Consider the following 27,316-nt stretch of genomic DNA (forward strand, 5'->3'; position numbering starts at 1 on the left):
TAGCATTAGAAAATTTAATATTATTTGCTAAAATGTTAAAAATCATCAAATTTCAAATTTTTTGACATAAAGTTTATTTTTAAAACAAAGAGAAAAAGTTTTAAATTCACCTCTCGCATGTAAATTTCAGTCATAACTCAACATTTTAATCCGCATAAATCTAGGAAAATTCACACTCCCAGCACACACTACGCCACATCCACCAGGTAAACAAATAAACAGTAAACAAACTATTCCATGTCTCCGGGTAAACTTTCAGACGATGATAGAAGAGTTATCCAATAATCGATACAATTCGATACAGAAAACGAGTTTTCACCCATGTTAAGTGAAAATTTTCACTTTTTCATCTTGTTCTGTTTGACGGAGATCGTCTGTTTTAAAAAAATGCGATTGACGGCAGAGAGAACACACCAAACGAACTACAACGCGAATAACTGTTTCAATGATCAAATGAAAAGGTGGCCTGGGGCCAGAACTTCCGTGGGAACCGCCATCAGGCAAAAAGAACGTGAGAACAATAGCCACTCAGAGGGGGTTCTGACCCCTCGCTCTCGACCCCGCCTTTCAGCTATGCTATCATATTATGCCGGATTTTTTATTAATAAACTATGCTTGTTATTTTTTAAAAGGGGTGCTTCCTGGGATAAATTGGCTATTGATTTAAAGTGTAGCATTTAAAGATGAAAACGATTTCGCAGACGTTATGACGGGTTGATTCGGGAGCAAACGACACGGTATCCCCGAATCAGTTTCTGAACATACGTAATAAGAACTGACCATATTCTGACGTTATTCATGAGTGCTTTGTGAAATCTTACGAGTTGTAGTTTCAATGAATTAAACACATCAGACTCCGCTTTTCATTTTTAAAAAAATTTATAAAGTGTCAATTTTAAATTGAAAAATATCATTATCTTAAACTGAAATACATTGTAAAGAGTTCGTTTGATACGTAAAATTATTTTGGAATATCCATTAAAAAATCCAAAAATTTTTGAGAAGAGGCAGTTTGGATTGCCACTTATTTTCAGGCTATCAAATAAGTAATCATTTTTTCTTCTAATTTTAGAACTGCGGAATATAAAACCGATATTTTTTATATCGGTTAACAAAAAATACGAATATTTATAATTGAGATTAAATGAATATTACAACTAATTACATGATTGTGTCTAATCATGCGGTTGTGCATGAAGTGTTAACGTATCAGCCTTAAGGCATGGATTTATTATCAAGCTGAATTAATTTTCGGATCAGATTTAACTCAATACCTACAAGCGACGTCATGTGTGAGTGTAGAATTTGATTGGCTGACTCTCACGCGAGGTAACTTACAGGTATCCAATTGAAAATATTTGACTTCAACGATAATAAAAAAAATTTAATTAAGTGAAATGTGACACTAGCCATAAATGTTTAAAAAAAATATAAGAAATAGAATAGATTGAAAAACTATTTTACAGTTAATTTGACTCTCAGCACAAAATTTTATTCTCCCAATGATTTACCTAAATTTAAAAAAATAATAATAATAAATAAATAAATAAATAAAAAACAATAGCAAAAGAAACATGATTATTAAAAATCATCCCAACAAATTTATGAAGTCGATAATTTTGATACATACAAAATATATACAGGGCTTGATCAAAATAATGTTATCACTTTTATTTTAACTCTATATAAACTCTCTTTCTTTTAGTAACAAATGTTTTTGAAGATTTTACAAGGCCTGTTAGCACAATTTGAAAGATCATGCTTGAAGCTTCAAATAATGGGGTCATTTTTAACCATGCTAAATTTGCATTGACCAAAATAAGAATAGGAAGTTAATGGCTTCTTTCTTTTTTTAATGCCACAATAATGAGAAAAAAAAAGCGCTCTTATATAAATATTAATAACCTATTGAATATTTTCAAAATTGTAGAAAGATTAAGCTAGAAAGAAGTTTTAAACTTCCAACGTCCATTTTGGTCGATGCGAATTTTATATGGGTAAAAAGAAAAAGGTCCCCATTTCTAAAAGCTTCACGCATGATTCGTGATGCGCCAACAGTACTGACATATATACCTTTTTTTAGAACATGGATTTTTCTTAAAAAAAATAAATAAATAAATAAAAGACTGCTATGCTAACTATTTCATTGTTAGCATTTTTCTTGGATGAGCAGGGCAAACGTATCTAACTAAATTTTATACTTGGTTCTGAAATGTCACTTAGATTAAATTTTTTTTTTACCCAATTGCTAGTTAAATAAAAAAAAATATTCACATACTTTCAGCACACAATTTGAAGCATATTTTTTAAGAGCTTCAGTTATTAATACAAAATTTAAGTTCGTTGGGTTAGCGGTCAAAGTTGGCAGGTCACTATCCCCGAGGTGGGGTTGTAAGAGAAGTTCTAATAGGTATTTTGTGTTCTACCTACGAATGAGGAAACCAAAAGGTGTAGGCGTATCTTTTTCGTATAAAAACACTTTTTTAAAGAAAGCCTACATCAAATATAAGGTGGGTCACGGCTGGAAGTTTCGTAACAGAATTTGGAGCATCTTTCCTACGTTATAATTAAAACTCAAAATAATGAATAGAATTTTCGCTGCACTCAATTATAAGAACTATACTAGTGGGCAAAATAAGAGAGGTAAATAAATAAATAACTCTTTTTTTTTCAGGTCAGATTAAAATCTATTTCGTTATTTTTTATGCCCTTAAAAGAGGGTTTTCTTAGAAAAACATTCTCAACAAGACACAGGTTAAACAAAAATTTAAACCAATAATCTCAAAAAACAACGTTCCAAAAACGACATTATTTTGGGGCGTATAAACATTTTTAAATTAGCGAGAAATTAAAGTTTGAAACCCATCAAGTACCGAAGTTCGCATGCTGAAAGAAGTTATATGTTTCACAGGGCTGCCAACTTTCTACGCTTTTTGTAAAAATTTATTCTAGTGGTAACTAAGGTTATGTTTTAATTATTTTTAAGTTAACACGTTCACGCCGGGAAAAGTGAAAATACTGGTAGAAGAACTATTTCTATATTAGATAATATTCGGGAGGAGTTAATCTATTCTCAACAATAACAATTCACTGTAAGGAAATTTATCACGGCGAAAAAGCAATTCAATATAAAAATTGCATCTGTTAAAAACAATTGGTAGTTATGGTTTTTTATTATTCCCGGAAAAAAACTAAAAAATGAAATTTATTGTTACCAGTTTTTACTCCGGTGCGCTGCCAAGATGAGACAATCTAGCGTGACCCACCGTTGGGTCACCCCGGCGTGAACGTGTTAATTATTTTTAACTTAGTTAAGCTTAGCTAAGTTTAATATTTTTTATTCATTTGAACTTATTTTGCACACCACTACATATAAACAATTTAAAAATTCATATGCAACGCCACTTTGTTCCAGTTCTTTCGTAGGGCAGGGTTCCCACTCTATGATGAGATTGAAATTCAAGGACTTTCCAGGACTTTTCAAGGACCTCAACAAAATTTTCAAGGACCTTAATCTAAGACCAATTTTAAAAATTATTCTCTTCTATTTTACTAGAAGCAACAATGCTTGTTGTGGCAATAATTAATTTCAAATATAATACCTAAATGCTTTGCCTATATAGAGAGAAGACAATACATGTATTATGGACTAAAATTTATATTTTTTTAAAAACAACCCTACTGGTTTTGCATATTAATTCACAAAATCATTTTCAGTGCAATCTATAACTAATGGTAATGAGGTGTTAATGGTGAAATCCTTTAATCCTGTGTATTTCCATGTGAATGCTGCATGAAAGACAGAGCTAAATCTTAGGTATTCCATGACTATTCCATAACCCCCTCCTCTCCTCTATTAAACATCGTTTCTGAAATTATTCATCCATAATTTACACAACCTTCTCTAAATGTTATGCAGCAACAATTCTTTCTGAAAATAAAAATTAGAAGGAACATATCCCATTTTTACCATGTTTAAAAGCATTATTCGTTATGTGCAATCCACAATTGCCAATGAATATGACCTGGTGGGAATATTTCTCTTTTAATTCACACTGAAACTTCTAATAGAATTTCCAATTGACATAGGGTCCATCCATGGATAATTGAAGTATTTTAGAGAGCTTTTAACCATCATCCATGCATTTGTAAAAAGAGGACAAAATATTTTCTGCAGTTCCATGACCCATAAATTGGGAGGTAAGATACTTAGTGCAAACTTTATTATCAATTCCTTACCATAATGTCCATCTGCTTAGATTGTAGAGACTGATTTAACGTCTCATCAAAGAGTACAGTGTAGCAATCAAGATTTTTCAGCTCATTTATAAGAATCCCTTTGAAGTATAGTGCCAATCAAAAGGAGCCCAAATAGGCTCACTTTGTGGCACTACAAAAAAATTGTCTCGCTATACAGCTATCAGCAAACATTTTGGAGAACAATTTACTAATCCCTTCACAGGAGTTACATGAATAATTACTAGTGATGCACTTCAGCCTCCAGAGAATTTCAGCATCAAGCTCATTCCTTTTGACCAGATAAGAAGACAATGTCACCTCGGCCACTAAAGTTTCTGTTTCACATGGGGCACACGATGTTGAAGGAGTATTTACACCAGATGAATTAGATGTTGATGTCTTTGGAAAAAGAGAACTCAGGGCATGAGACTGCTTTTTTGTTTTACCTTTCTTTGATGTGTGATTTCAGAGCAGATTCTTCCATTTTCGCGATATCGATCTCCTTCATGTACAATCGGCACTTGGCTCTGAACTTCTTTTCGGGCATCGATAAAATCCATTCTTTATAAGCTTGATTATCCATCCATTGGGGATTAAAATAGCACTTCCCAGGCATAACTAGTCTAAACTACATAACACAAATACGAAGTAGTGCCTTTGCGAATACGCTTTACAATTAAGTTTTGAAATGACGCAAACGTAAGGACAAGTGCGGATGGTAAAACGGCAAATTTATTGAAAACTACAAGGTACATATTGTTACAAAATTCGAGAGTATTCCAGTTTCGATAAGAAAAAAGAAGATCTAAGCATATGCGACAGAAGATGAAGTGGAGTCTCGCCCCGAACGCATTGATTGTCTGCTGTGCTCCGCGCGCTTGGCAGACACCAAGACGCTAGGCCCGGTTAGAAACGGTGGCGTTAAAAACCACGTGAGAGAGCTCGGGAACAAAACAGAAAGAACGAGAAAGATCCGTAGGTGTTTTAAAAAAAGGGCCGCCGGCAGTATTGAACAAATTCAAGGACCTATCAAGTTTTTCAAGGACCTAAGACGTTTTTCAAGCACTTTCAAGGACCTAAATTTAGCAAAAAAAAATTCAAGAACTTTCAAGGACTCTCAAGGACCGTGGGAACCCTGTAGGGCCTTACTGGCCGAGCGGTACTGCCCGCCAAACACAGTGTGAAGCGTGGAGGTGGCTGGTTCGATTCCCGCCGTACCCCTGAATGTATTCTTTGAGATGTCTTTCTACTTGTCAAAGGTTTATAAGCCTAAATTGAGCAAACAAGCCTGCAAATGTATGTTATTTCAATAAATTTATAAGCCAGCTCTTTCGCCGTGAGACTTTTAAAGTGTTGGTGAAATAACCAAAAATTTTTAAACATTGGCTTGTAAATGTCTACCACTCTATAAAATATTTTGTAAAATGCGTAGTAGATGGCAGATCTTTTCTCGTTTAAGAAAAATATTAAATAAATAAAATATAATGACAATAAATGAACAAAACAGATAACTCAATTACTTTATTCAGAGAATTCAAATGGGGGGGGGAAACAATTATTAACTTTCGTCATAACATATTAAAAATATGAGTCATTATTTCGGACTGAAATAATATTAATTTTTTTCAAAAAAAGTGGTAACTAAGATTAGAAAATATCCACTTTGTTTAGTTGCTACCTCCTTAAAATCACCCACAATAAGATGGATTTCTGTCCTCTCGACTGCGGCTGATATTTTAGTCTTAATCTCTTCAGACATGATGTGGTACGCCCCAAGCACGATTTGGAAATTGTTTTCAAGTGGTAGCTATATTTTGGAAATTGTTTTCAAGTGGTAGCTATATTTTGGAAATTGTTTTCAAGTGGTAGCTATATTTTGGAAATTGTTTTCAAGTGGTAGCTATATTTTGGAAATTTTTTTCAAGTGGTAGCTATGATCTGAAAAATATGCCCACTTTTAAATATTCATATTTTCGTTTTGTTTCGTTTATTTTCGTTTATTGTGGCAGCAAAACTTTATAAGTGATTTTATAAAAGTAATTGGAACTTAAACATTATGAATTCTTAATTAGTCTTGACAAAAGTTCGCCACTCCTTAATTTTTCCTGGTGGTGGGTACCTTGTATTTGGTGAGGTATCCTAATGCTAATGGATACCTTGGGTCTGAAGAAATTATACGAATCAAGATTTTTTTAAAAAAGAGCCAAAACTGGTTGGAAAATCATTTTATTCTTGCTAGTTTTCGGGAAGTATAAAATATCCACGACTAACATAATTTTTTTAACAGTTACAACATGCAAATAATACTGTTTCTTAACCGAAAAAAGGGAAATATTGACGAATAGTGATTGCTTCTAAAAAAAATATATATATAAAAAAAAAAAAAAAAAAAATTTAAAAAAAAGATAAATGCATAAAGCGCTTGATAAATACACTGAGTGCATTGCGAGTTGAGTTCGTTAATGACCAAAATTGATATAACTCATAAAATTTAAGTATCGTTATTAGATTGTGCACAATTAAGCGTAATCTAATAATAATATTAGATTGCGCTCTGTGTTTGTTAATGACCAAAGTAGATAAGGAATAACATACATATCTAAAAAATAATTAATGCTAGATTGCGAGCAATAGAGCGTGCTCTGAGTTCGCTACTGACCAAAATTAATAGAACTCATAAAATAATAATTATTATTAGATCGCGCACAATTAACTAAACGTAATCTAATATTGATTTCAATGGAATTCGAAAATACATGAAATCTAATATAATTCATAGAAAAACAAAAGTTTTATTACATAAATATCTTATAAGATCAATTTTAACATATGTTTGTGAAACCTGGACTATATCTTGTACGGATAAGGCTATGTTGGGTACCATTGAGAGAAAGGTCTTGGGAAGTATTTTTGGAGGAATTCAAAAAAAATTATGTGTGGCTTAGAAGATAAAATCCAGAGCTTTATCACTCATATAATGAACCTGACATTATTAACTTTATTGAACGACGAAGAATAAAATGGGCAAGCCACGTTATCAAAATGGAAAAAAACCGTACCGCAAAAAGAGTTTTCAATGCCAGACCAGTTGGCACATAAAAATGAGGCAGGCCGAATTTGAGATGGATAGATGGCCTAGAGAAAGACCTTTTGGTCTTAAAAACTAAAAATTAGAAAACACTAGCAAAAAAAAAGGTTAGCCTGGAAAAACTTCTTGAGAAGGCCAAGGCCCACCCTGGGTTGTCAAGTCATTGATGATGATGAATCTAATATTGATAATATCAGATTGAGCTCAATGTTTGTTCTTGACCAAAATAGATACGGAATAACGTACAAATCTTACAAATAATTCATGCTAGATTGCAAGGAGTAGAGCATAATCTAATATTGAGAATATTATATTGCGCTCTGTGTTCGTTACTGACCAAAATTAATAATATAATGCAATATAATTATTAAAATATTAGGTAGTGCACTATGTTCGTTACTGAGTGAAATTGATAATGATCATAAAAACATTTAATTCTAGATTGTGAACAAGAGAACATAATCTAATATTGAAATTATTGGACTGCGTTCTATGTGTGACCAATATTGATAATGAATAATAAAATAATAAAAAATATTTCAGTGATTAAAAGGCTACTTACAAGCATATTTCCAAATGATTCACACGAAAAATAAGTGGCAAAGCTAAATTCAAAGTGCACCCTAAATGTCGATAGCGATTTTAATTTTTATGAATACTTTTTCCCAATCGATGGAACGTTGTTTATATTCGTCAGCCACAGAACGCCGACGCTGAATTAATAAGTATTTGTTATAAAATTATGCTGACTCAGAATGGTCTGACAAAGTTATTGACATTAATATATTTAATTTAATTCAGAACTTTTTGGTGATGTGTAAATAGATTTAACATCTTATTACATGTTTTTTTTTTTATGTTTTTTTTTTCATTCTATTCATTAAGATTCACCACAACTTAACCATCATGAAATCCATTTATCAAGCTGGAACATGGACGAGTTTTTAAAATTGTTTTTACTTATTTTAAACAGCAATTAAACAGGTTTCGTAAATTTTAAAAGCTCTTATCTTCACCCTTTGCACTCCGAGTACCTTGAAGCGCTTTTTCAACTAATATAAGAAGTAAATCATTTGCAATGCATAATTCAGTAATAATTTTTAAAATTTTTAAAATTATATGGTTAGTAATTAATAAGGTATGAAAATGTTTTAATTTTAGAGTAGCAGGGGTGATTGTAAGCCCAAGTCAAAATTCCAGAAAATTTCTTGAGTTTAAAAAAAAAAAAAAAAAAAAAAAAAACAGTTTAAATTGAAAAATTAGAAAAAAATTTAAGCAAGTTTTTTTTCTCCCTTTTTCTCAATATTTCTTGGTTTACTTAAAATATATTTAAAATTTTACACATACCTATACCATTTACATATACCTATGATGACCAGGAGAAGTGATTAAAATTTACAAATATGTCTTTCTTTCTTGAGTTAATGATTATAACAACTATTTACTGATAAAAAATGAATATTAATCATGAATATAAGCTTATAAAGTATCTGGCTCTCCCTTACAAACAAATAACTTGTGTTTTTAAGTTCCACCTTTGAAAATTTGATTTTCGGAAACTTCTGCGATCAATGATTTTTTGAAACGTCTGGACCTTCGATCTCCGGAAACTTCCGGATCACTGCTAGCGAAAAATCCGGAAATCCGGATTTTTTCCGGAGCACAATCAGCCCTGGAGTAGTGACTGTTGATGGCGCCTCAGAGGTAACTATTGAGTTCTTCGATTAAAATATATTAATACATATTTTTTTTAAATCTAAAGTAAATATTGTTTTCATTTTATCAATAGAAAACAAATAATAACTGATCACCGAATTTTAATTCTCATTAATACAATTATTATTAGTTGTGGAGTATTTTGAATATAAACGGCACCCTATTTACTAGAAGACTAGACCCGAGTTATTTAGCGCTTAAATCTTTCAAAATTATTATTTTTCTAACGTTTTTTCGTAAACAAATACAGTACAGAACCCGTTATCCGGAAATCAGAAAACCGGAAAACCAAAAAACCGGAACGAAATTCGATAAATTTTCCCGCAATTTTTTAAAAAAAAAAAAAAAAATTTTCCCTCATAAGATTTTAGGATTTTTCTTTCTTTTTTGAAAGATGATTACCTTACCATCATTTCAGAAATAATCATTAGTGTATTACCTCATCGTTTTTTCTTATTTTTAAGATTATTTCCAAATATATATATATTTTTTTAGTTGGGTTTAAGACTAAAAAAACGGCTTTTTGTAGCGATTCAGAAAACCGGAAAAATCAGTTATCCGGAATAGCGATGGTCCCGATCGTTCCGGATAATCGGTTCTCTACTATATAAGAAAGTGGATAACAAACACATATTACAATAATCACAATTGAGTGAACCATGGGATAGATGATGAGGTGAACCAGGTTCGAATCCCAGCGTTGACTGGTCTATTCGAGTTCCGCACCTGGCTTGCACTGACCACAGTGCGGGCTTAAAATATCCTCAATGGTAGACGGATCATAGGTTAGAGTCCTCTTGCCATCAGGCTAACCGTGGGAGGTTTGAACATTAGCAGTCGTAACCCCAAAAATTGGGTTTGTTGTTCAATGACGGTTATAAAATAAAATAATTATTACTTTCAAAATCATACTACAGTCAAACCCCGCTATAGTGAACCTTCAAGGGACCGAAATTTCGGTTCACTATAACAGGGAGTTCACTATATCCGTTACGCAGGCAATTTCACTAATGGTTCCCAAACTCCTCCCTTTTATTACATTATATTCATATAAAAGACAGAAAAATATTATGTAGTAGCAAAAAATGTGTTATGTTTCATCACTCTTCGTCTTGCGTACAATAGTAATCTTTAGCTGATGAGCAATCCTCAACATCAGATATGGAAACACTTCCCGACTCTCAGATAATTTTTCCTGAATTTCTGTTATTCCGCTTTTTAAAACTGTCTAACCTGCCATTCGAGCGCATAAAAGTAGTTTTTATAGATGGTTTTAAAATCGGTATATGTATTTATTTTGAAGTAGAAATTTCAAAATTATTGCTAAGAAAATGGGTTGGAAATCAGTCGAAGACAGAAAAAAGTTCGTTATATCCAACTTCCTCACTTTTTTGGTTCACTATATCCACTAAAAATAACATTATACGTGTATAGCAAGGCACGGGACCGAGCATTTCGTTCACTATATCCAGGAGTTCACTATTAGCAGTGTTCACTATAGCGGGGTTTGACTGTATATACATATATTATGTCAGATTCCTAGTTCATTATTTTATATTGCAATAGGACTTCAAAGACGGAATGACATTTAAAAGGAATTATAGCAACGCTTTTTGTTACATTTACGTTCACAAATTGATTCCATCTGAATTTCCATGAGTTTTCCCGGTTTCGTTAAAATAAATAACAGTCATATAGGTGATGGTAGATTTGTGTAATTGATTGTTTTATATTCCAACTGAGTTTTTTAAAAGGAATATAAAACGAAAGTCATTTCAAGTTAAAAAGATATTTTGCAATGTTTTCACACTTCCCGAGTTATGAATTAACACAGAATAACTTCATTACGGACAGAAGTCTGGCCAAATCAATTACATCTATTTTTAAACATTTAATAGATCCATAGCAAATTAACAAAATAACCAATTTTTTTAATTAATATTTTATACTTATTCAAACTGAACAATTACGTAAAATGAAATTACATAGTAAGATTTAATCACTGTTGATCCTTTTACCCTTAAGATTTAATCCTTTGCTGCAATTTATCAACTAACCACCATGGACAACTAAATATCAACCATTGCTGTTCATAAGGCAACCTGGACACATAACTAACCAAAATTAAATAAATATCATAAAAATAAAACTAGACGTTGGAAGTAATAAATGTGCATAATTTAACACGAACGAAACTTAAATATAGATATGGTGTTGATTGATGATGATTTACGTTAACTAAAAGAAGAGACATTTCTGTTCAATATTTCATACATCTTTCTCTTAGCCTAGCAGCTGACACGTTATCTACAGAATCGTTAAAATCTCAAAACATAAATAACAAAATTAAAATTGAAAACATGGCGTCTATAGCAGGGTGCGTAGCCAAATAATTCAACAAAAAATAAGCACCTTTTAAGCACTTTTCAAGCACTCAAAAATATTTTTAAGCACTTTAAAAAAATATCAGAATTAGGCAGGGGTGGAAAGATTTTGACAGTCGACGGTTTTATCTTGTTTTAACCTCCATGTAAAAAAAAAAAAAAAAAAAAAAAAAAAAAAAAAAAAAACCTTTTGGCATTGTTTTTGACAATTGTCAAAAATCATGAAATTTTGAATTATGTAAAACGAATGGCGTTTTCAAACGCTACGGATTAACTATAAGCCGAAATAGATTGGGGTTGAATTAATTATGAAAAAGTTGAATAGAAAGAACAATGTTAACTGTGTCTTTTTGCATAATTCGAAGCGAAAATCAACATAGTAAAGGAAAAATCTAATTTTGAAAAAGGGATAATTAAGCACTTTTTAAAAACACCCAATGAAAAAAGCACCTTTAAGGGCTTTTAAAAAACGAAAATCGAAAATAAGCACTTTTTAAAAACGCTACGCACCCTGTATAGTCTGAATACAAAATTTGGTTTAAGCGCTCACTTCATTTTGGAAATTTTCCAAATTTTATTCTATTTTAACTACTGAAAAACTACCATCGTCTGCCTTTGTTTAAATACACCACCAATCAATGACCGACCCCCGTTCAACAGTTTATTTTTCAATGGGTGAAGGGTCTATTATGATCCCTGCATATCGAACACAGAAGGGGTGAGTCAAATTCGGTGTGGAAATAATCGATCCCAATGCCAGGTGTGGTAATACCCTCTTTCAACAATCCCCCGGCACGTGCAAAGGGGGAGGGCATTATTTTGTCGGTACCTTGAAACCTCATGATTCAACAGCTCTCGTGACAACATTTGTGTCATTGACAATGAAATGTGGTTTAACTTTTGATTGTTTAAAAAAAAGGCATATGTCGAAAATGCAGGGAAAGAAAAGAAGTTTTTTTTTTTTTTTTTTTTTTTTTTGTATTTTAAAACAAAAGATAAAATATCATTTCTTGCTCCAAAGTAAAATTAATTAAGGAATTAAAAGTATTCAATGAAAACTTTTCCGGCTGTTAATTAATATTTGCAATAAACAATTAAAAACTGTTGACTTAAGTTCGATAAATGTGTTAACACGTTGAAAGCCAAGCTAATTAATTTTACATGGCTTGCCCGTATGGCCAAAATGATTTTCTCAGTATGTATTGCATTAATTTCTTCAAACCATTTTAGTAACGATAATAATATTAAAAAAATTAAAAGCATTAAAAATTTACTCGAATTATGTGTTTCTAATAATCTTGGCTTTGCCGATCACCGGTGACCCCCCGTGGCGCTACGAACAAACTCAGTGCCTGTCATTGGTGACCCCCCATAGCATTCAACGTGTTAATATGTTAAAAAAGAAAAACTGAAAATTTTTATTATGCTTATACATTACTTTACAACTCTGCTTAACAAGCGAATAAAAATTTAATATCTAAATGCTGTACTGGTAATTAATGATAAGTTAGTAATTAATAAGAGCCCTTTAGCTTGTCAGTAATATAGGTAAATGTCATACTTCAGCATTATTTAATGTTATAGTTTAGAAGTGTAGAATATATAACATTAGTATTAATTTAGTTTATAAAACGATTTTTTTTTCAATTGAATCAATAAAAAGTTTAAAGAGAGCTTCAAAAATTGCACATTTAAAATGACAGAATGATGAGAAGGACTAAAAACTGCGTGCTATTGTATTCATATGTTTCAGCTGTGTTCTCCCTAAGTGTTTTCAGAAGAGTGGCCCACCCTGCATGCCCTTCCCTTTTACAAAGGTAAATGCACCCTCTTTTTCCTTTTTTTTTTTTAAATGTAGCTCCCTTCTATTTAGAAGAAATACTATTTTTTTTATTCAAAGAAAAGAGATCGCGGTAGCAGAAACCAGGAACTTCAGAATACCATATCTACTGCAAATTATTTTTAGGCTAAGTTAATATGTATAATAATATTATTTCTCATATTTATTTGAGTATTTTGAAGGGCAACAATCTAGCTAGATATAATTAATATATAACCTTTTTTTTCGGAAACTTTTCCAATTTTATGGAATTTTTCTAAAAAATTAGAATAAAATTTATGTTTAAACCAGGAGCTAAAAGTAACAGGCAGAATTCAGTAGCATACTAAAAAAATATTGTAGGAGGTCAGGAACTTAAATGCGATTCAGTATCTTACAGAAAATAAAATTTAAAATATTCTGGGAGAAAGGAAACTAACTGGGTAACATTCACATTAAGTTCACAAACATAACAAAAAATGTCAGGGTCATTTAGTATGAATATTAATGTTGGCAAATAACTTCCTCTTCACAGCCGAAAATGACTTATGTAACTGCCAAGTTATTTCAACTAAAGGTGTGACACACAATAGTTAGTTATCAAGGAATCTATTCAAGTTTTTGTATTCCAAATAACACTTGCATAACAAGTCTACAGAATTTTGTGTTAATATTTTTTGGTAGTTACAATCGAAAGTATGCAGTTCCAAAATAAGTCTCCAGAATCTTATGTAACTATTTTGGCCCCAATTCAAAGAATACATTACCAAAATAAGTTTACAGAATCTTGTGTACTAATATGGTGTTACATTTCATTAAAATATACCGTTCCGAAAGAAGTCTACAGAATTTTGAGTAACTGTTCTTGTTGCTTTACATTCCAAATTATACTGTACCAAAATTAAGTTTACAGAATCTTGTGTAACTACTTTAGTAGTAACATTCCATATTATACTTCCAAAATAAGTCTACAGAATTAGTTGTTAATATTTTGGTAGTTACATTCGAAAGTATACAGTTCAAAAATAAGTCTCCAGAATATGTAACTATTTTGACAGCCACATTCCAAAGAATACCTTACCAAAATAAGTTTACAGAATCTTGTGTTACTAATATGGTGTTACATTCCATTGAAATATACCGTTCCGAGAGAAGTCTGCAAAATTTTGAGTAACTATTCTTGTTGCTTTACATTTCAAATTATACTGTACTAAAATTAAGTCTACAGAAACTTGTGTAATTATTTTGTTTGTTACTTTCCAAATTATACTGTACCAAAATTAAGTTTACAGAATCTTGTGCAACAAATTTGGTAGTAACATTCCATATTATACTTCCAAAATAAGTCTACAGAATTATGCGTTAATATTTTGGTAGTTACATTCGAAAGTATACAGTTCCAAAATAAGTCTCCAGAATATGTAATTATTTTGGTAGCCACATTCCGAAGAATACCTTACCAAAATAAGTTTACAGAACCTTTTGTTACTGATATCGTGTTACATTCTATTAAAATATACCGTTCCGAAAAAAGTCTACAGAATTTCGAGTAACTGTTCTCGTTGCTTTACATTCCAAATTATACTGTACTAAAATTAAGTCTACAGAATCGTGAGTACCTCTTTTGGTAGTAACATTACATATTATATTTCCAAAATAAGTCTACAGAATTATGTGTTAATATTTTGGTAGTTACATTCTAAAGAATACCAAAATAAGTTTACAAAACCTTGTGTTACTAATATCGTGTTACATTCCATTAAAATATACTGTTCCGAAAGAAGTCTACAGAATTTTGAGTAACTGTTTTTGTTGCTTTACATCCTAAATTATACTGAACTAAAATTTGTTCTTGTTGCTTTACATTCCAAATTATACTGTACTAAAATTAAGTCTACAAAATCTTGAGTACCAATTTTGGTAGTAACATTGCATATTATACTGTTCCAAAATAAGTCTGCAGAATTTTGAATAACTATTCTGGTTGCTTTACATTCGATATTATGCGGTTCCAAAATAAGTCTAAAGAATATTGAGTAACTGTTGTGGTCGTTACATTCTAAACTATACTACTATTCCGAAATAAATCTACAGTAGCTTATATGCAGGCACTGATTTAGAAATCCCGATTCCTATATTTTAGAGATGAGTTCGGACTCGCTTTTGAAGGACAAAACATGCTTTGGCCCGAAAAATTTTAACCCGAGACCAATATATAAAGAAGTACTCAGAGCCCGAGTCTGCCCGAACCAGAAATATACATCGGATAAAGGTAAAATTTTGCAGCACCGCCACTCGGTCTTTGATGCCGAAGCAAGAAAATTTGTCATTAAAACATTTTTATCGTCATTAAAACCTTTAATTCGCCATTAAAACCTTTTATCAGAATTTTTTATACTTAATAACTGTAAAAGTTTAAAAGTAGTAATAAAGTTTATGAAAATTTTATCATCAGACGTGTCCAAACCCTTTTTCAGTAAACGAATCAGAACTTTCCAGAACCGAGGCTTTCGGGCTTGGGCTGAGCGCGTCTCATCTCTATTCTGTGCACTCCATAGAGTTGAAATACTGGGTCCAACTCTATGGTGCAGAAAGACTCTGTACACCAAATGTAACCATTTGCACTCAAAAGGTGTCAGCAACTTTGAGTTCTCAAATTTTCACATGTTAATGTTTTAATAACTATTTAATTTTATGGTTGTTTACTATTTATTTAATGACAATTTGGCACAAAATTGTAGTAGCAAAAGAAGAAATTAATGTTTCAAACCAAACCTGTACAATATACACGAACGCGAGAAAACGGGAAAATTTGTCACCATTACAGAACTTTTTTTACTATAACTAAAGGGGAGAAAAAAACGCCTCTTCAAAGAAAGTTTGTCTTTTTTGAATTTCTGAGAAGAAAAAAAAAATTCCTTTTCAAGCTTTCCCTTTTTTTTTTCCTACAATGCAAACGTGATTTAAAATTCATTTACATAATTTAAAATTTATTTACATAATTATAATTCATTTACATAATTTAAAAACGGATACATAGTAAGATCGCGCATCGTGTTTCGTACTTTTACGTTTTATATCAAATATCGAGTTTTGCATACACACGATTTAAAAGCCGTTAGCTATTAATCAAAAGCCGTGCTCAAATGACTTAAAACTTATGCACCGGAATTCATAGTGATTTTAAAATCAAATATCGAGATTCGTATTCACACGATTTTAGAATTAAGCGTCGGGATTCGTATTAAGCCAATTTCAAAATCAAAACAACGAGATTCGTATGCACACGATTTTAAAATCCAACATCGAGATTCGTATTCTCGCGATTTTAAAACTAAATATATCGAGATTCGTATTCGAGTGATTTAAAAATCACTTATTCAGATTCACACAATTTCAATAAATAACATCTCGCTTCGATATTCTATTAAAACGTTGATAACATTCTGCGGACAAAGGATTCCTGCATACACTTTTTCATGCCCCAATTTCTGGTATTTTTTCAATTAATTTAAAAGTGTTTTTGCATATTAACATTTTTGGATTTCTGTTTTCAGCTTCTTTTTTTTTACAAAACTCATCCCTGTGTGTGGGGGGGGGCAGGGGTGAAAGCGAGACGGAAACGAGGAAAGGCTGGTAGTAAAACCATTTCAGTTATAGCTAGTTTTGGGGAGGAGTTTACTCATTCTTTTTTTAAATTTTTCAACAATATCTACTTTATCTTGGAAAAGAAGCAGTTTTATATATATGCCAGAATTATAAAAGAAATCTTGATAGTTACAGATATTTCATTTTTTTCGAAAAAAATGCTGGAATGAAATGTTTTACGTACCAGGTTTTTCTCTTTTCCGTCTTGCTATATAAGGGCTTTCACCCATGAGGGGGGGGGGGAGAATAGAGAGATCGGTTAAAAGTAAACATTTTTGTAAAATTCCGTGATTCGTATTCGTTTGAAGAATTTCGTCAAAATTAGGTGGCGACGGTAGGGCTGAATTTAGTTAGAAAAGTTCATCAATGCGCACTGGCAGTTTTTAAATTGAGATTTTGCGTTCGTGGAAGGTTTTTCATTTTATCTAAGTCTGTTCACTACACATAATTAGAATTTTGTACCAGTATTTTTTAAAAAAGCCTACTTGTATTGTTAAGCCAATGCTAACAGTTGTCAGCAGTCTTTTAATGATAAAAACCGTCAAGACAGATACGGGGTTGAATGCAAAACTTAATACTATAGAATTTTAAATTTTGTATTAAAAGGTGGTATTAAAAGAGTATGTAAAACAGTATAATACTTATTATTTTTTCAATCCTTCGAACAATGAAAATTTTCAAATTACTACCAGGTTCTTTTTTTCCCCATTTTGAAAAATTCTGTGAAATGTGTTTTCAATAATGTCCTTGAAATTGACCCGTGAATTTATTAATATTACAATTTATTCAAGTGTGCTACGACAGCAAATTTTTAATTATAAACCTATTAATTTTTTTTAACCGAGTAAGGAACAGTATCGCCTACATTTGATCAGGAATTAGGATCTTGGTAAATCAGGAATGCTACTTTTCTCGGAAACGAATACAAAGTAGTTTATTTACTCTCAGTTTTCTATTCTTTTTTTTTCTTTTCAGAACATTCCTATTCTAGTTACAAACCTGCCAACTTGCACAGCTGTTGAAAAAGATTTCACGAAGTGATAGTAAAACAATTAAGTTCGGAAGAACTCGTATTCATAAAAACCAAAACTTTTTTTAGTAAAACTATAATTCATACCTGCAAACTCTTCCAGATTTTCCGGAAGATTTTATTTTTATATTTAAAGTGGTAGTAAATATATACTTTTTTTTCTTTTATAAACTTAATTTTCAAATGATTTTGATCACCACTATTCTTGCAAAAATGAAGCATATATATTAATATGCGTTACTATCATGGCTGTCAACTTAAGTTTTTTCAAATGCAACGTATTTATTTGCTTAAAATTGAAGTTTTAATTCCATTTTAATACCACTGGGAAAAATGATAATGGAAGGGATTAAAAGTTGGCAGGCATGATCAAGGGCGCCGGCAGCGGGGTGCAAGGGGGTGCACTTGCACCCCCCTGGCTTTTTTTTAAAACAATTAAAGAGATACAGAAAAATTTTGTTATAAATTTTTTTTTATTAAACATATTTTTATAGAAAAACAAATCATTAAGTAATTATTGATACATAACAGTTAAAAAATTGTTTAATCAAACAAGAATTGTAATCGTCTTGTTTGCTGTCCAAATCTGTTTTTAACTTTTTCAATGAATTCTGAGTCATATTTGATTCTTTTCTTATGCACACTGAGCATTCACAAACTTGGCAGATATCTAAGCTATATTTTTAAATTTCATTTAATAAAATGTAAATAATATTATATTTTCTATTAGTTATTCAGTTTAACAAAGGTGTATAACACAAGCTGACTTCTCGCAACTGTAAAACTTCATCAACACAATAAATAATGTTAAGCGTGCACAAACACGTTAGTATACGAAACTATTGTTTGTAGTATTTGTGTTTCAAAGTCAGTAGCTATGCCAGAACGATCGCCTCTGGGCAAAATTTGCAAGTACAAGAAATTCGTACTTTTTTTTAAATATCTTGCTAACAATGAAGAAATGTATCTTGAAAAAATGAACAGATGAAAGTATATGTAATAACAAAACAAAATGTAATAGCAGAATATTTAAATTTTTTTTCGGGGGGAGGGGAGGGTAGTTTGTTAGAGGGTTGCACCCCCTTTTATATTATTCTGCCGGCGCCCTTGGGTATGATAATTATCTATAAGCATAATTAGCCTACAAATACTAGATCTTATCTACATATTGTTTTTAATTATTGATTCATCGTGGTAGTTTAATAAAAATTTTGAAACTTTAAACTTCAAGATTTAATACGCGAGAACATTATTTTTTAAATTATTGATATAATTATTATATATAAACTAATAAAATAAGTTAAAAATATAGAAAAAAGAAAACAATTATTAAGATAAAATATTTTTAAAAAATATTTAAAAATTCACAGAAAAAAAAATTAAAAATTCAGAAAACAAAACAAGGAAAATATATAATCTCGTCATCAGCTCACACGATTTTATATCCACAAAAAAGAGTGCTTTCTAATATTGTATTAATATAGCCAAAGCAAAATATATCAATACAATTGCGTGAAGAGCACCCAAAATATTGAAACGAAAATAGAACATATTAAGCAAAAAATAGAAAATAAAACATATTAAGCAAAAAATAGAAGATAATATGCAAGACAAATACTGAATAAAATTAAAAAAAAGTGAAAGATAAAGCGAGTATGCGAATTCATATTCATTAACACTTACCGTCATCTTTCAAAAATGATATAAAATATTTTAGTAACAAGTTTGCCAGATGACAAATTATGAAAAAAAAAGCGTAAATAGAGGATAGAGGGGTCGTTTAATGGCACGTTCGTATTAAAGTACAGAAGCGCGTTTGATTTGTTAGTTATCTTAGATTGGTTCAAAACTGGATGTGAGCAAGATTTATTTTGATATGTTTTATTTTGTTATTTTTTACTTAATATGCTCTATTTTTGTTTAAATTTTTTGGTTGCTCATTGTACTAGGTAATTCAAAGTTTATAATTAATAAGATTTAATTTTAATTACATAATTTTAATGCTGCGTCCCAGTGCTGCCAACTTTTACTTTTAAGAAAATTTCTTCTAATGGTGTAGTAATAGCTGAGTACATGTTTTAATGTATTTTTTTATTTATTCATTCAATTTTTTTTTTTTTTTTTTTTTTGTAAATTTGACTTATAGTTATTTTCTATACATGTAAATCAGTGTTCCCCAAAGTGTGGTACGCGTACCCCCAGGGGAACGGGAACAGTTTAGTGGGGGTACGCGTTCTTATGCGAAATATCTTGAAACAAACGAAAATTTAAAAACCAAAAAGAAAGCTAGCCATGGAAATTTGCGATTACGTATTTTTCTATTGGCTATTTTTTGCTGAGTTAATAGTTAATAATTAGTGGTGTCAACAGCCAATTGTGATTCTTAACTTTCGTGCAATTATTTTACAGTAAAATATACATTCATTTTTTTTATTAGTGGTACACAGCGTTAAGAAAAATTTAGAAAGGGTACACAAAAGCCAAAAGTTTGGGAAACACTGATGTAAATTATTCAAAAGCTCAGATGATAATACTTTATTCTCTTTGATAAACTACTATTTTACTTTATACTTTAATACTTCTACTAATACTTTTCGGTGCAACTTATTCTATTTTTTTCTTCAATAAATACTGATAAAAAAACACTTGTGCTTTTATATTTTTGACAATATAAAATCCTTGGTTACAAATTGTTATTTAGGTTAAAATATTATCAGAATAAGTCAACAACAAAAACTCTTTTATTTGAAAATGTTAAGTTTTAGCATGGAGCTACAGAAAACTACATGGCGAAAGACTAAACATAGTAGTGCAATGGGTTAATAAATCGAACAAAAATTTGGAAAGCAAGCCATCGATGGGAATTTCATTACAAGACGACAAAAGAAAAGAATGAATGTCTGATATCTGGGAACAATGTTCTTAGCATAAGCAGTGGGGACAATACCGTAAAAAAGTCGTCTGCAATGGGCATAATGAGAGACTCCCGTGAGAGATCTTTCGAATGATGAGAAGGTCGAGGTTACAAATTCTCGTGAGAACGAATCTATCTTCTCTTTGTTTTTGAAGCTCCGGCTTTCTAATAACTCTTCTATTGGGTAGAATGACACATTAAGAGATGACCAATAATGGGAAGAGTCTTCTAAAGCGGCGCGTTTAAAACCAACAATCAGATAAGGAACACAATGAATTGCGATGGAAAGGCTACTCGAGAACAATGTCTTTTTACTAAATATAATTTTTTTTGTATTATATTCCAAAAAAGTTGGGAAGAAATAAAAAATAAAAAAATAGTTTCGATTTTGTTTTCGAAATGTAAATCTTCCGTCTTTGGCGCAAATAGGTCACCCATGTCCTTTTTATATGTTTTTTTTTTTCTTCTGAAGCTTTAATTACTAGTAAAAATATATTTTGGTATATTTTCATTAAAAAAAAAATAGACATATAGCTACTAAAAAAATATTTTAGATTCTCGGAATTATATTTGTTCTAAGATATAAAATAAAATAAAAAATTGATAAGAAATTCTTTTATTCATATTCTAAGATTCATCAATAAATGATGTTGTAAATTGAAGAAATTTCAATGATGAATAACTGTTTTTCTTAAATCTAAATTACTGCATATAAATGCAAATTTTAAAAAATTATTATTTGGAAGTGAGCCATGCTAAGAAAATTTTTCCTTTAACGCAAAAAGGAATACTAGTATCCATTGCTGTGTTTCATAACCAGTAATTATCAATATGCTTAACATAATATTTTTCACTTTTTTGACAAAATAATGAAAAATACAGTTAACGAAAATTTTGCGTCAAAGAACCTTTTTGACGCAAAATGTTCATTAATCATATTTTTCATTTTCATATTCTTCAATAAGGTTTCACGTGAAACTCTTCTTTTCGTAATTAGGTTTGATACAAAAGGAAATTTTAGGTTTATAAGCTTATTTTGGTCTAAGAAGAGAAAATCTAGAATTTACTTTTTATTTTACAAATGGTAACTTTTTAGGAGAGTTTAGTTTCAATTTTAAAACCATATCACTATTTGTTTGCGCAACCGTTACTAAGCTTTTTCACGTTGCAAATAAATAAAGGAAAAGATGAGCAAAGATGGAAAGTAAATCATTGAGTTTGTTAGAAAGGAACATTTAAATAGTTGATACAGCTCTAGCTATTTTGGATGAAATATGACTACATGTTATTATGTCAATTGAGAGCAAAATAATATTATAAAACTTAAAATAATAAATTAAAACGCGTCACATACAGCACAGAACTAATTACTAACTCGTTCTTTCGCCCTACTTATTTTGTTACATTATTTATTTATTAATTTATTTTATTATTACTATTTTCATTTATTTCTTATTCATTATTATTATTATTATAACATTATTTGGTTGTTTTTTTTATTTATTTATAATTTTTTACAACATTGAGACCGTCCCCAGCAGAGCCATACAATTTTTCATTGGTAGGGCATCATTAGCTAAGCGCCTACGGCCCTTTTTTAATGCACTAACCACTTTTTTAAAAATAGACTTTTTTTAAAAATTATGATGTATCCAAAAGAAAAATTATATTGCAATTTTAAGGCAAATGTATACTATTTTTTATGTAGATATTTAAATATATACTTTTTCATCGCTAAAATAAATTAAATTGGACATTAAGATTCGTAGATTTATAGCCATAATCTTGTAAGATTCATAACCATCTTTCAATTCGTTTGCTATTAGGTTTATACTTTTCATTAACCCCTTAGGGACGGTTGATTCAGAAAAGCATTCGTACAAAATCAGAATCAAGTTGTAATTAAATAAAAAACGGTAACTTAAATGTAGTCGTTGCTAACTTGACAGACTTTCTTTGCTTTTACTTTAATTATTGTTAGTTTAATCATATATATAATCAATGTTAATTCAAAGTTTAACTAAATAGTTTTATTTTGAACAAAGAAATGGCGAATTAAATAAATCAAACAATTATAACTCCGCCCACAAATAAACTGCTAAAGAAATACTTTGGTTACCAGTTTTATCTTTTTACCCTGGTTGATACGGTTTTATGCTGGCTCGTATTTGTGACAGTCGGCGCGAAAGGGTTAATAACAGTTAAGAAACCATAATTCCTAAAAAAATTCATGAGCTCATAGAATGTTGATTTAGAACAAACACTTTTCTTTTTTTAAAAAAAAATCGCCAATTTGGTATGATTTTTCTACCTATATGATGAAAACCAGCAAAATCAATGAATAATTCGCAATATTTGCAAATTTTTATGAGGCCAGATAACACAGCGTAGGGAGTAACTTTTTGAATTTTTATTTTTACAAAACTGCAGCTTTTTCTTTAAATTGACATTTTACACCATTTTCCCGAGTAGAATAAAGTGCGCTGGCGAAAGATAGGCAAAACTTCATCCATCAATCATGAATTAATGTTATACAAAACAAAACAATTATAAAAATAGCAAATTATTAGCTGAAAAGCTTTATTGCATGTGATGACAGACCCTTCGGTGATATTGAGCTTTCAAAGAATTACGATTTCGAATATCCCATAAAAACGAACAATTCCCATCCACCAAACGGTTACACAAAAATCTGTTCATAAAGGCCTTTTCGTGTTCGTCCACGATTAAAAAAAAAAGGTAAACAAAACAAAATGGCGTGTTCCGAGAACCGAAGATGGCCACTACGAACAAATAAACAAAACAAAATAAACCATAAAGAAAATCCTACCACCGAATCACGCATTTGGCAAGAGCAAACGTAAAGGATTAGAAATGGGATAAGGAAGAAGAGGCTAACAAAAATAAAATATTATCGAACAAATGGAAGAAAAAGGCAGCGGTATCCGTCAGTTGATTTCTAGGCTGGGTCACGTGAATCGAACGTCAGTGGCTCTATCCCTTGACCTCTGGTCACGCGAATCTTTGGGATCCTCATGGAAAAAAGAAGTTGAAAGGAGCAAAGACCGAATAGCTCCCGAAGAATGATAAATTCTATGATCTTATCAGGAAACGATACATTTTCACAACACAATTGCATCGAAAAACAGATTTAAATGAATAAAGCGTAGAAAAGCAGCAATGAAAACAGAAAATAAACTAGGTTTTTCTATCTGCTTCAGGAGCTAATTTTGAGAATTTTAGAGAATCAATTACTTTTATCGTTATTTTTAGTGAAAGATTATGGATAACAAAATAAAGTACTATTTTTCTTTAATTGACTTCAAAATTTTATTAAAAGAATCACACAAAAAATACTCTAAAATTTTTCCTGACTTCCCCCAGATTTTTTCAGACTGATTTTATAGAATTTTCTTCACATTTCTTTAAAAAAATTCGTGACTTCCCCCAGAATTTTCCAGACTAATTTTATAGAATTTTCCTCAAATTTCTCACAATTTCTTAATTCCTTAAAATTTCTAAATTTCTTCAAATTTCTTTTAAAAAATTCGTGACTTCCTGCAGATTTTCCCAGACTGATTTTATAGAATTTTCCTCAAATTTCTTCATTTCGTCAAATTTCTTAAAAAAAATTCCGGACTTCGCCCAGAATTTTCCAGACTGATTTTATAGAATTTTCCTCAAATTTCTTCGAATTTCTTTAAAAAATTTCCTGACTTCCCCAGATTATTCCAGACTAATTTTATAGAATTTTCCTCAAATTTCTTACAATTTCTTAAAATTTCTTAATTCCTTAAAATTTCTTCAAATTTCTTTAAAAAATTCGTGACTTCCCGCAGATTTTCCCAGACTGATTTTATAAAATTTTTCTCAAATTTCTTCATTTCTTCAAATTTCTTTAAAAAAAATTCGTGACTTCCCCCAGAATTTTCCTTAAATTTCTTACACTTTCTTAAAAATTCTTAATTCCTTAAAATTTCTAAATTTCTTGAAATTTCTTTAAAAAAATTCGTGACCTTCGCAGATTTTTCCAGACTGATTTTATAGAATTTGCCTCAAATTTCTTAACTGGTAACGTATGAATCTTATTTTTAATTTTCCAATAATGCAATATGAATAATGCAATACAAAATATGCAAAATACAAAATAATGCAATACAAAATATGAATTAAAACACTTATATTTGATTTGAATTGAAAATAGTTATTTATATACATACATGCAGAGCTGCCAACTTTCTACGCTTTCTTGAAAAAAATTCTTCTAGTGTTAGAGAAGTTTGTTTTAATATATTATTCTCTGTTTTGTAAATTTCATCTAAAATTATTTTTCAAACTACTACAACTAAATGATTCAAACGTTCATAGGTAGGAAATGCCACTTACTTCTAGAACTCTCGTGGGGAGGCATTTAAAGTGTTAGTAAAATGATTAAAATTTCTGAAAGCTTTAGTTTATAATAGTTAACACCGTAAAAAATATTTTGTAAAAGGCGATAGTTGCTTTTTTTTAAATTTTTTTTTTTTTAGAATTTTGAATAGATTTAGTAAAGAATAATCTAATGTCGTATTTTTTACGATACATTATTAGAAGTAGTTTTTACTTATATTTGTTAAGCTCTAAAACTTGCACACGGCTTGCAAATTTATGTTTTAGAAGACAAATAGATAAGCGAAATTTGGTGAATTGAAACAACATTACTTTATACTGAACCAGGAGTTTCGTATTGCTCACTTTTTTTTTTTTTTTTTTTTTTTAGTTATATTCAGGCAAGTCAATTTCATAGATTTTTTAATACTCTTTGTTTTAAAAATTAAGAACGTTATTTATTTTTTTTCCCTTATTTATTTATTTGGTTCGCTTTTGGTCATTTTTCTGTTTTTATTAAGACAGACAACCTTGTAATACAAAAAAATGTGATTTTAAACGTTAAAGTTATATTTTAAGAATTAAGAACATTTTTTTCCTCGTTTTCTTCTGTATTAACTTTTCTTTTTATCTGCGAATTTAATATGACACAGCATTTTTTAAAGAGCGTTAATGAACGTTGTTCTTTTCTCGTCACTTTTTTTCTAAAAATATGGCAAGATGAAAAAGTTAGGTTGAGATTTTTTTGTGATAAAAACACCGTTTATATAAAAATTAAGAACGATTTTTGTTTCGGTTTTTATCTAGTTATTTTTCTTTTTTCTAAAAAAAAACTTGTTTTTATTATGACGCAGCAATAAAGAGGATTTCTATTAAGCCTTCTTTTTTCTACACTTTCTCATTAAAATACAATAATTAGAAAATTGAGACGTTCAGATCTAAAAATTTTTTTCAAGAATAAAAATCGATTTTTATTTTACCTGTTTACCTTATTTACCTACCTTATTTAGTTTCTTTTCTGTTTTCTTTTTTTTGTGATACCTTGACATATTTAAAAGCGTTTATAGGCTATATTTCCTTTATCGTTTTCTTATTACTTTTTTTCCAGAAAATATAATTTTTAATATTTAATTTTATTACGTTTTGTTTTAAAAATTGAAAACTCCGTAGTAGTTAAGTGTATGTAGAGTCGCTTTGAAATGTTGATAAAATAGCTTAAATTTAAAAATTGTGTGTGTGTTTTTTTTATTTATTTAATTTTTTTTAAAGCTTATAAGTTTTTTTTTTTATAAATTTTAATAAACTTCTTGTTTTAAGAAAATAATAAGTATCACCTACATAGGTGAAATTAAAATCTACGAGAAATTCATTTCCATCATATTCAATTAAGGGATGAAAAACGATCGAACGGGAGAAATAAGAAGTTCTGCGGGAGAAAGCCTACCTTGGTGCCGAATTCGCGATTCATTCCAGGGAAAAACATCTCGGAGAATTCGTGTTGCATGAGCTAAAAACTGAACTGACGAAGTAAAATAAATGTAATTGATTGAGAAATTAAATATGCCTCAACATACGCCAGATATCTATATTTCAACAGTCCAAGAAATAAACAAAAGTAAGAGAATTTATTTTATCCATTACAAGCGATGATTATTTTTACAAAATAATAATCATTGCGCTAATTCTCTAATAATCATTACAATAAAATGAATTCAATTTTCGTAACTTGCTTAGTCAGGGGCATTATCAAGATGCGCAGCCAGATTTTTTAACAAAATAAGCACCTTTTAATTACTTTTTAAGTACTCAAAAAAATGTTTTTAATCACTTTCCAAAAAAAAAAAATTATAATTAGGATCTGTGCAGTAATAAAAATTATTTTTTTAAAGCTCTTAATTTATAAACGAAAAATCAATAAAATTCAAAACAATTCGAAAATTTTTTACATAAGCATAATAAACTAGCTAGTTTCTGATAAATATTGCAGAGAAAATTGTGAAAATCGTGCATTTTTTGTTATTTAGAATTACAATCGACGCGGAAAAGAAAAAAATCTCGTTTTAAAGGATAGAAAATTAATCATTTTTTTACAAACCCCGAATAAAAAAAA

General features: G+C 30.1%; 1 protein-coding gene across 10 annotated transcripts in view; it reads right to left on the reverse strand.

Moving 5' to 3' along the window:
* The window catches only part of LOC107450465 (recombining binding protein suppressor of hairless), a 116,815-nt gene that overhangs the window by 47,940 nt on the left and 41,559 nt on the right, over positions 1-27,316 (reverse strand). Inside the window, exon 1 of one of the 10 annotated variants that reach the window (XM_071185104.2) lies at positions 111-519. The exons of 7 other annotated variants lie outside the window; for them this stretch is intronic. In XM_071185104.2, the coding sequence (XP_071041205.1) occupies positions 111-134 (24 nt within the window). In that variant the 5' untranslated portion in view covers positions 135-519. Of the gene's footprint in view, positions 1-110; positions 520-27,316 lie in introns of those variants that run through there. 2 more of the 10 variants (XM_016066263.4, XM_071185106.2) reach the window with 2 other exon arrangements.

The sequence above is a fragment of the Parasteatoda tepidariorum genome, chromosome 5, assembly GCF_982258835.1.
Source record: "Parasteatoda tepidariorum strain Cologne lab strain chromosome 5, Ptep-v5.0, whole genome shotgun sequence".
NCBI classification, from domain to species: domain Eukaryota; kingdom Metazoa; phylum Arthropoda; class Arachnida; order Araneae; family Theridiidae; genus Parasteatoda; species Parasteatoda tepidariorum.